The 11441-nt window shown below is 45.2% G+C and overlaps 1 protein-coding gene across 1 annotated transcript in view; it reads right to left on the bottom strand.

Annotated features, from left to right (window-relative positions):
- The window catches only part of LOC112071570 (sushi, von Willebrand factor type A, EGF and pentraxin domain-containing protein 1-like), a gene marked incomplete at its 5' end in the record, with an annotated part of 75721 nt that overhangs the window by 58603 nt on the left and 5677 nt on the right, over positions 1–11441 (bottom strand). The window contains 7 exon segments of the mRNA XM_070439442.1: positions 63–176; positions 764–860; positions 4901–4989; positions 7750–7911; positions 8317–8478; positions 9412–9573; positions 10208–10462. Coding sequence (XP_070295543.1) covers positions 63–176; positions 764–860; positions 4901–4989; positions 7750–7911; positions 8317–8478; positions 9412–9573; positions 10208–10462 — 1041 coding nt within the window.

The following is an 11441-nucleotide window of genomic DNA, read 5'->3' as shown; positions in this document are numbered from 1 at the left end:
TGGAGGACAGTGGACAGTCATGATGTGGAGGACAGTGTGTAGTTGTTGTGACGTCTCCATACCTACAAAGCCAGGTCTACACTGACAGAGGAAGTCTCCCATGCCGTCCTTACAGAGACCGTCATTCTGACAGGGTGCCGAGTCACACTCATCTATGTCACTCTCACACTTAGCTCCTGAGAGAGAAACACATTGTCACAGTCATATAAGACAACTAACCAATTGCCCGAGGGGATGTGATATATGGACACAGCCCTTAGCCGTGCTATATTGGCCATATATCACAAACCCCTGTGGTGCCTTATTAGTATTATAAACTGGTTACCAAGGTTATCAAAGCAGTAAAAATAGAAGTTTGTTATACCCGTGGTATACGGTGTGATATACCACGGCTGTCAGCCAATCAGCATTCAGTGCTCGAACCACCCAGTTTATAACTAATAATAACTTSTCATTGCTCTAATGGTCATTGTTTGACTGAAAGCTTAAGTGTGTGTGTAGCCGGTGTGATATGGCTAGCTGGTTAGCGGTGTTTTAATCGGTGATGTCACTTGCTCTAAGACCTTAAAGTAGTTGTTTCCCTTGCRCTGCAAGGACCTTGGCTTTTGTGACATCATAGGTAACGGTGCTTCGAGYGTGACTGTTGTTGATGTGTGCYGAGAGTCCCTGATTCATGCCCAGGTTGGGGCGAGGAGAGGGACGGAAGAACACTGTTACATGTGGAAGTTCTCTTTTCATTCCATTCATAACTGTTTTAGTTTACCTGTGAAACCAGGTAGACAGGTGCACACGTATCCCGCCCCCACCTCCTCACACGTGCCCCTGTTCTGACACGGATTCAGGAAACACTCATGGAACACCTGAGGAGATACAGGTACAGTCATGTGGTTGTGAGTTATGGTTATGAGTGTGGAGTGTGATCACTTCAGGAGGAAGAGAGCATTTCATTCTCACATTCCGTACTCATCCTACTCAGAAGCATTACTGATTACAACTCATCATCCCCAGTGCACTCTAGTCTAAGAGAACTTCTCTGGGGACCTTTGTTTAGTTCCCTGTAAGTTACCAGGACGTCATTGAGGACCATGTCAGGTCCTTTTGGGATGTTTTAAGGACTTTCATTTTACTAGTCCTTAGGACAACACGTGATGACGTTTTTAGGACGTTCTTGGGACYTTGTGTCATGGRCCCCTGYAMGTTTTGTCTASRTKCCGGTTTGTCCCAGGATGTCCCCGAGGACGTTTTTAGCACGTTCTTGGGACATTGTATCATGGTCCCCTGAAGGTCCCCTGAACATTCTTGTGTCATGGTCCCCTAGAGATTTTTGTCAGGGGATGGTCGCAGGTGTCCCAAACAATTTAAGTAAAGTGATGAAATGGTATGGGTGTTTTAAGGTAAGTGGTACGCTGTCCAGCTAAAATAGTATAAAAATCTTTAATCAGTGAAAATATGATTACATTTGACATGATTACTGACTTTTCAATATGACCCAACCTGTGATTTCTGCTGCTGTACCACAAAGTCTGTAGCTTTCTCTGAAGTCTTCTACACATTCAGTACGTATAATACAAATGTGCACTTAACAAAAGAGTGCTATCGCAAATCAATCAAATCTAATTTTATTCGTCACATGTTGCGAATACAACAGGTGTAGAATTTACTGTGAAATGCTTACTTACAAGCCCAACAATGCAGTTTTAAMAAAATAAGAGTTAAGAAAACATTTATGAAATYAACTAAAGTAAAAAAAGAAACACAATAAAATAACGAGGTATATACAAGGCGATACCGGTACCGAGTCAATGTGCAGGGCTACAGGTTAGTCGAGGTAATTGAGGTAATATGTACATGTAAAGTGCATTCAGAAAGTATTCAGACCCCTTGACTTTTTCCACATTTTGTTACATTACAGCCTTATTCTAAAATGGATTAAATGATTTTCCCCTCATCAATCTACACACAATATCACTTAATGAAAAGCGAAAACAGATTTTTAGAAATTTTTGCAAATTCATGACAAATAAAAAAAGAAATACCATATTTACATAAGTTTTCGGACCATAGGTACTGAATGAGTAGAAGACACATTTTCTATGAGCCTCGAAATTGAGCTCAGGTTCATCCTGTTTACATTGATCCTCCTTGAGATGTTTCTACAACTTGATTGGAGTCCACCTGTGGTAATTTCAATTGATTGGACATGACTTGGAAAGGCACACATCTGTCTATATAAGGCCCTACATTTGACAGTGCATGTCAGAGCAAAAAGTAAGGCATGAGGTCGAAGTAATTGTCCGTAGAGCTCCGATACAGGATTGTGTCGAGGCACAGATCTGGGCAAGGGTAACAAAAAAGACTCTCAGGCCAATCAGGCCTTTATGGTAGAGTGGGCACACGGAAGCCACTCCTCAGTAAAAGGTACATGACAGCCCGCTTGGAGTTTGCCAAAAGGCACCTAAAGGACTCAGTCCATTAGAAACAAGATTCTCTGMTCTGATGAAACCAAYATTGAACTCTTTGGCCTGAATGCCAAATGCCACGTCTGGAGAAAAACAAAAGAGTGCCAGCATGGTGGTGGCAGCATCATGCTGTGGGGATTTTTTTCAGCGGCAGGGACTGGGAGACTTGTCAGGATTAAGGGAAAGGTAAATGGAGCAAAGGACAGAGAGATCCTTGATGAAAACCTGCTCCTGAGCACTTGGGACCTCAGACTGGAGCGAAGGTTCACCTTTTAACAGGCCAACAAACCTAAGCACACAACCAAGACAACGCAGGAGTGGCTTCGGGACAAGTCTCTGAATGTCCTTGGGTGGCCCAGCCAGAGCCCAGACTTTAACCCGATCGAAAATCTCTAGAGAGACCTGAAAATAGCTGTGCTGCGACTCTCCCCATCCAACCTGACAGAGCTTGAGAGTATCTGCAGAGAAGAATGGGAGAAACTCCCAAAATACAGGTGTGCCAAGCTTGTAGCGTCAAACCCAAGAAGACTCAAGGCTGTTATCGCTGTCAAAGGTGCTTCAACAAAGTACTGAGTAAAGGATCTGAATACTTAAGTAAATGTGATATTTCAGTTTTTTTTTTATTATAAATGTGTACAATTTCTAAAAACCTGTTTTTGCTTTGTCCTTATGGGGCATTGTGTGTAGATCGATGAGCAAAAAAAAAGATGTAATACATTTTAGAATAAGGCTGTAACGTAACAAAATGTGGAAACAATTCAAGGGGTCTGAATACTTTCTGAATGCACTGTAGATAGGAGCAAAGTGACTATGCATTGATAATAAACAGCGAGTAGCAGCAGTATAATAAAAGGGGGATCAATGCAAATAGTCCAGGTAGCCATTTGATTAATTGTCTAGCAGTCTTATGGCTTGGGSGTAGAAGCTGTTAAGGAGCCTTTTGGACCTCGACTTGGGGCTCCGGTACTACTTGCCGTGCGATAGCAGAGAGAACAGTCTATGACTTGGGTGGCCGGAGCTTTTGACAATTTTTAGTATAGAGGTCCTGAATGGCAGGAAGCTTGGCCACAGTGCCTTACGGTCAGATGCCGAGCAGTTGCCATACCAGGCGATGATACAACCGGTCAGTATACTCTCGAGGGTGAAGCTGTAGAACTTTTTGAGGATCTGGGGACCCATGACAAATCTTTTCAGTCTCCTGAGGGGGAATAGGGGTTGTTGTGCCCTCTTCACGACTGTCTTGGTGTGTTCGGACCATAATAGTTGGTGATGTGGACACCAAGGAACTTGAAGCTCTCAACCCACACTGCTATTCTCTCATTTATTTAATTGACTTATTTCAGTAATTTGAGGGTTTTCAGAATAGTTGTCTAATGCTGGTGGGGCATATTATTCTGTTTTAATGTTACTCCGGAATTTCATTGTATTTCAGAGCTGAGGTTTACTTTGAAGTGCAAAGTGTAGGAATAGGCCTACAGGTGAAATCTGTCAGGAGAGGACATGTTAAATAATAATGACTGTATGAATAAACATACACAATGTAATTATGTGTGCCAAATATTCCAAAACACTGTTGAGGAAGAACTTGTTCCAACGATCGGGCAGAGCTTGTTTTTAAGAGTTTATTCACGCAATTGCAAGGAAGTTAACTCTCCTGAAATTWCCCGGGGAGGAACTTGATTATTTACAAATCACACAGTCTTTATTTACTTCATCTACACAGAGCTGTTTACCCCTCCAAGGGGGAGGCAAACTTACAAAAGAGATAAGGGGTAATTGGCTCCACTTCCTTAGAAAAATAATAAAAACAAGAACCAGTTCTAACCAGTTCTCACAGCCTATGTGTCTAAGATAGGGGATGATTGATAAGACCTTTAGAGCCTAAACAGACAACGGAAGATTTCAGCCTGGGTGGCTGTTAGTGTCTCAGAGATAAGGAGACAGTAGTAAATCACTCCTCTGTGTGGTACTGTATGTAAAGAGGTTACTGGACAGCTGTGGAAAACGATCAGTTGAATACTATTATTCAACTCAAGCATTTATTAAGCATTAGACTTTGCTCCAACAATCCTAAAAGTACTTTTTGTGGGTGGGTGTCCCTAGCATTGCCAAAAGACAAAGAGCTGMGACTGGATCAGTGGTTCACCAATCAGGGCTTTAGCAACAGTAACAAGGGGAGATGTGTAGTGAAACTAGGGTGCGCGTTCCCTGGGTAAAAAATGTTTTGGAGGAGGAGAACATTTCTTTGCGACCATCAGGTGACGTCTCCGGGACAAACTGGGTATTAGACAAAAACCTCCAGGGGACCATGACACAACATCATGACAGACTTTAAGGCGACCATTTCGTGACGTCCAGGGACGTCCTAGTGACTCATTATTGTTTGCAGGGTAACCCTTGAGGTTCTTGAGGACATGGGTCAGTAAGTCAGTCAGTCCTACCTGGCTGCTAGCCTGGTAGTCCTGGGATACCACCACCTCTGGGGCTGATGTCACACTCTCCTCCTTGGGCAGGAAACTAGAGCCAAAACCTGACAGAGGGGAGGGAGAGAGTGATGGATGGGGAGTGATGGATGGGGAGTGAGAGAGTGAGAGAGAATGTGAGAGAGTTGAGAGAGAGAGAGAGAGAGAGAGAGAGAGAGAGAGAGAGAGAGAGAGAGAGAGAGAGAGAGAGAGAGAGAGAGAGAAAAAGAGGAGAGAGAGAGAGAGGAGAGAGAGAAGAGAGAGAGAGAGAGAGAGAGAGAGAGAGAGAGAGAGAGAGAGAGAGAGAGAGAGAGAGAGAGAGAGAGAGAGAGAGAGATTCATTAAGCTCATATTTATTCTACCAGCCACGGTTGGTTCTCATACTTAAGGCCTTTGTTTTGTAGGGTATTTCATTCCCCAGTAGTCACATGTCTAATACATTTCCATTATTGCCTTTATCAGATCCCTTTTCCATTCAGTGGCCCAGTCTCAAACAATGTTGTATGTCTACAGTCTCAAATAATGCCCTGTTACCAGTCGAGTGTCATTTTGACCAGAGCCATGTGTCAGTAGTCCTATGAGGAATATAATGGCATTACAGATGCAGACTCAGGTCAAAGGTTGGGCACTATAGGGGAAAAGGTGTCAGGAATAAACTAGAATTCAGTTCAAACTTGATTTTCACCAGAGGAACATTTGGTTGCATATATACTGTATAAGCAATAAGGAATGTGAAGTAATTAAGTATAAACTCATCCAGTGTAGTGTAACCGTAGGGTGGATGTGAAACTCATCCCTGTAGAGTGTAGTAGGGTGTGATGTGAAACTCATCCAGTGTAGTGTAAGTAGGCTGTGAATGTGAAACTCAGCCAGTGTAGTGGTAACAGTAGGGTGTGATGTGAAACTCAGCCAGTGTAGGTATAACAGTAGGGTGTGATGTGAAACTCAGTCAGTGTAGTGTAAGCAGTAGGCGGTGTGATGTGAAACTCATCCAGTGTAGTGTAACAGTAGGGTGTGATGTGAAACTCAGCCCAGTGGTAGTGTAACAGTAGGGTGTGTGTGAAATCCAGCCATTGTTGTAGTGTACAGTAAGGGGTGATGTGAAACTCAGCCAATGTAGTGTAACAGTAGGGTTGATGTGAAACTCAGCCAGTGTAGTGTAACAGTAGGGGTGATTGTGAAACTCAGCCAAGTGTCAGTGTAACAGTAGGGTTGATGTGAAACTCAGCCAGTGTAGTGTAACAGTAGGGTGTGATGTGAAACTCAGCCAGTGTAGTGTAACAGTAGGGTGTGATGTGAAACTCAGCCAGTGTAGTAACAGTAGGGTGTGATGTGAAACTCAGCCAGTGTAGTGTAACAGTAGGGTGTGATGTGAAACTCCAGCCAGTGTAGTGTAACAGTAGGGTGTGTGTGAAACTCATCCAGTGTTAGTGTAACAGTAGGGTGTGTGAAACTCAGCCAGTGTAGTGTAACAGTAGGGTGTGATGTGAAACTCAGCCAGTGGTAGTGTAACAGTAGGGCTGTGTATGTGAAACTCAGCCAGTGTAGTGTAAACAGTAGGCGTGTGATGTGAAACTCATCCAGTGTAGTGTAATCAGTAGGGTGTGATGTGAAACTCACCAGTGTAGTATAACAGTAGGCGTGTGAATGTGAACACTCAGCCAGTGTAAGTGTAACAGTAGGGTGGTGATGTGAAAACTCAGCCAGTGTAGTTAACAGTAGGGTGTGATGTGAAACTCAGCAGTGTAGTGTAACAGTAGGGTGTGATGTGAAACTCAGCCAGTGTAAGTGTAACAAGTAGGGTGTGATGTGAAACTCCAGCCAGTGTAGTGTACAGCTAGGTGTGAATGTGAAACTCGCCAGTGTAGTATAACAGTAGGGTGTGTGATGTGAAACTCAGCAAGTGTAGTAAACAGTAGGGTGTGATGTGAAACTCAGCCAGTGTAGTATAACAGTAGGGTGTGATGTGAAATTCAGCCAGTTAGATGTATACAGTAAGTTTTGTGTGTGAAACTCAGCCAGTGTAGTATAAACAGTAGGGTGTGAGTGAAACTCAGCCAGTGTAGATATAACAGTAGGGTGTGATGTGAAATTCAGCCAGTGTAGTGTAAACAGTAGGGGTGATGTGAAACTCAGCCAGTGTAGTATAACAGTAGGTGTGTGATGTGAAACTCAGCCAGTGTAGTATAACATGTAGGGTGTGATGTAAACTCAGCCATGTGTAGTATAACAGTAGGGTGTATGTGAAACATCCAGCCAGTGTAGTGATAACAGATAGGGTGTGATGTGAAACTCAGCAGTGTAGGTGTAACAGTAGGGTGTGATGTGAAACTCAGCCAGTGTAGTGTAACAGTAGGGTGTGATGTGAAACTCCAGCCAGTGTAGTGTAACAGTAGGGTGTGATGTGAAAACTCAGCCAGTGTAGTGTAACAGTAGGGTGTGATGTGAAACTCAGCCAGTGTAGTTGTAACAGTAGGGTTGTGATGTGAAACTCAGCCAGTGTAGTGTAACAGTAGGGTGTGATGTGAAACTCACAGTGTAGTGTAACAGTAGGGTGTGATTTGAAAACTCAGCCAGTGTAGTTAAAGTAGGGTGTGTGTGAAACTCAGCCAGTGTACGCTTGTAAGAGTCAGGTGTGTGATGTGAAAACTCAAGCCAGTGAGTGTAACAGTACAGGGTGTGATGTGAAACTCAGCCAGTGTAGTGTAACAGTAGGTGGGATGTGAAACTCAGCCAGTGTAGTGTAACAGTAGGGTGTGATTTGAAACTCAGCCAGTGTAGTATACAGTCGGTGTGATGTGAAATTCAGCCAGTGTAGTGTAACTTACTGGAGCAGTGTTGTATGGCAGTGGCCCCGGTGACTGTGGTGGTGCCGTAGAAAGGGCAGGCGAGGCAGTAGGAGCGGCCGTGGTCGGGTTGGTAGTAGTCTCTGGGGCAGGGGTAGCAGGGGACCAACCCTGTTCGAGAGAAATGACCTGCCAAACAAGGAACTGGAGGGGAAGGGGAGAGGGGAGACAGTTAGTCAGTGTCACAGATGAAAGTAAGCTCAGTAATCATATTTTTATGCAGAGTCAGTGAGTTCAGTCTGAGTGTCATGTCTGTGATTTCCCCTCCCCTCTTTTATTTTATTTAAGGCAAGTCAGTTAAGAACATTCTTATTTACAATGACGGCCTACCCGGCCAAACCCGGACYACGCTGGMGCAATTGTGCGCCGCCCTATGGGCCTCCCAATCACGGCCGGATGTGATTCAGCCTAGATTCGAACCAGGGACTGTAGTGACGCCTCTTACACTGAGATGCAGTGCCTTAGACCGCTGCCTCTTCACAGGGTCCGTGGCGAGTTCCGAGTCTGAGTACTGTATAGTTTCTGTCTCTCTCTCTCTCTCTAACTCACCTCCACACTCAGACATCTCCCTTGCCCCGCTGGTGACGGTGGAGGTCTCATCCGGACAGACCAGACACTCTCTGGATCCAAACCCAGGCTGGTAGTGCCCCAGTGGGCACGACTCGCACGTCTCCAGCCCGTTCACAGAGTAACTTCCAGGCCTGCACTGCTCTGAAAACACACACACAGAAACACATACACTATAAACAAGGAGGTCATTGAGTTTATAGCCTTCGGGATATTGTAGAAATGGTGCCACCTGCTCATGATGAATATAGTTGATGATACAGTATTTTAGGACCCAACATTTTCCCCGGTCAGTTCTGACTAGGTACTGGGACCCAGTGTTTTTTTCCTAGTCAGATCACTTGGTCAGAAAAACTCCAGGCCTATGTACAGTATAACCAATGTATGAGGACCTTGTACATGTATTTTACCTCTGGAGGGTTACAGCATTTACCTCTGGAGGGTTACAGTGTTTTACCTCTGGAGGGTTAGAGTGTTTTACCTCTGGAGGGTTAGAGTGTTTTACCTCTGGAGGGTTACAGTGTTTTACCTCTGGAGGGTTACAGTGTTTTACCTCTGGAGGTTTACAGTGTTTTACCTCTGGAGGTTTACAGCATTTACCTCTGCAGGGTAACAGCGTTTTACCTCTGCAGGGTAACAGCGTTTTACCTCTGCAGGGTAACAGCGTTTTACCTCTGGAGGGTTACAGCGTTTTACCTCTGCAGGGTAACAGCGTTTTACCTCTGGAGGGTAACAGCGTTTTACCTCTGGAGGGTAACAGCGTTTTACCTCTGGAGGGTAACAGTGTTTTACCTCTGGAGGGTTACAGTGTTTTACCTCTGGGGGGTTACAGCATTTATCTCTGGGGGGTAACAGCATTTACCTCTGGAGGGTAACAGCATTTACCTCTGGAGGGTAACAGCGTTTTACCTCTGGAGGGTTACAGCGTTTTACCTCTGGAGGGTTACCGTGTTTTACCTCTGGAGGGTTACAGCGTTTTACCTCTGGAGGGTTACCGTGTTTTACCTCTGGAGGGTTACAGTGTTTTACCTCTGGAGGGTTACCGTGTTTTACCTCTGGAGGGTTACCGTGTTTTACCTTTGCACTGGTCCTGGCTGCGTGCGTGGAGGTAGGCTGTGGAGGATCCATCAGGACAGGTTTTACACTCCATCTGACCCTCCTGTTCCTGGAAGGACCCCAGCCAGCAGCTCTCACACTCTGCATACTCTAGGGAGTAGTAGGTTCCCACCGGACACTGGACTGGAACACACAGAATACATAACCACATATAATTAGCTACATTACCACACATAACCAGACATATTTACACATTACCACACATAACCAGACATATTTACACATTACCACACATAGCCAGACATATTGACATATTTCCACACATAGCCAGACATATTGACATATTTCCACACATAGCTAGACATATTGACATATTTCCACACATAGCCAGACATATTTACACATTTCCACACATAGCCAGACATATTTACACACATAGCCAGACATATTTACACATTGGCACARATAGCCAGACATATTTAKATATWTCCACACAAAGCCAGACATATTMACATATTTCCACACAWAGCCAGACATATTTACARATTWCCACACATAGCCAGACATATTTACACATTACCACACATAACTAGATAGTAGTAGATCCCCACCGGACACTGGACTGAGGCACACAGCAACCCATATGGACACTCATTCATTCATTAATGAATCCATCCGTTAATTAGTTCATCCATCCATCAATCCATTAATTAATTCATGAATTAATTCATTAATACCGTATGTGGACACTGTGAAACTGGAGACCACGCTAAAGATATATACTGTTACTGTGTGTATCTCAGGGCCCACTACTCACCACACATCCTCCCCTTCAGTACAGACCCAGGTCGGCAGAACAGAGAGGCCCTCTTGCTCTCCAAGGACTTGGGGTCAGCCACCACAATCATCTCCGAAGACACGTGATATGACGACAGAGGCTGCTTGGCCAGCGTCCGCTTCAGTCGATTGGTCAGCTGCTCCAGGGTCCGCAACAGGCGCTTCTGATTGGCTACCTCCACTGAGTCGTTCCTGGACGAGGGCAACGGGATGCTTGCTGGGAGAATGGGCACAGCTCAAAGGACGGGACTCGAACGACCAACAACAACAACTAACACTCAATTCTAATCGTCCCTACTCCCTCTAGGCCAGGGCTATTCAATGGCTATGCAATTCCGACCCTCTAAGGCCAATTATCTGGTAGTTAAATGATCAATTAACGTAATTGATTGGCCAAGAACTTCACTCCCAGACTCCTCATAATGAAATAAAATTATCAATCAATCACCTACCCTGGTCTGAAACAATTTATTAGGTAGCCAAGTGCTTCCCAATGGGCAGTAAAGTGTACGTCCATCAGGCATTATGTGAGCACATCCAAAGAAAACTTGCCAGGTGCTCGTTTGATGGAACAGATCAAAATAAACAAAATATACCGGCATACTGTCATATGCTTAGTAACATGAACATGGGTTGTTATAACCGAGGGGTATGATGACAGTCCCTCCACCATAGCTACCTGTGATGTTTGAAGAAAGATCTGTATCTTTTGGTCCTTGGTGGGCCCGGTGATCTTACGGTGCCTATCTTGGCGCGGTAGATGGGAGGTTCCCGTCCTGCCGGTACTGTCTCTGTGCATAGGAGTTCTCTGGCTGTCCGTGGCAAAGCCTGTATCGAAGTAGGCATAGTCCTGACCACTCTGGGGTCCCAGTTACTGCCACCATCCTCCTGGACTCAGTGAGACGGGAGGCAGAGGATGAGACAGAGGGGAGCGCAGAGAGAAGACAGAGGAGAGACAGAGGGAGGCAGAGGGGAGACAAGGGGAGGTAGAGGGGAACAGAGGAGAGGCAGAGGGAGGGAGGGATGGAGAGAGGGAAGGGAGGGAGGGGGAGGGAAAGAGGGGGAGGTGTAGGGAGAGGAGACAGAGGGTGTTAGATGAGTGTGTGGTAAGTGGGGAAGGGGGGAGGGCAAATCAGAGAGGCTGAGGGGTACGGAGAGGGTGAGGTAGAGAGGCAGAGAGGGGAGGGCGGGAGTGTGGGTGCAATGAGAGCAGG

The sequence above is a fragment of the Salvelinus sp. IW2-2015 genome, unplaced genomic scaffold (genome assembly GCF_002910315.2).
Source record: "Salvelinus sp. IW2-2015 unplaced genomic scaffold, ASM291031v2 Un_scaffold1645, whole genome shotgun sequence".
Classification (NCBI taxonomy): Eukaryota; Metazoa; Chordata; class Actinopteri; order Salmoniformes; family Salmonidae; genus Salvelinus; species Salvelinus sp. IW2-2015.
This window is presented reverse-complemented; position numbering and strand designations above follow the sequence as displayed.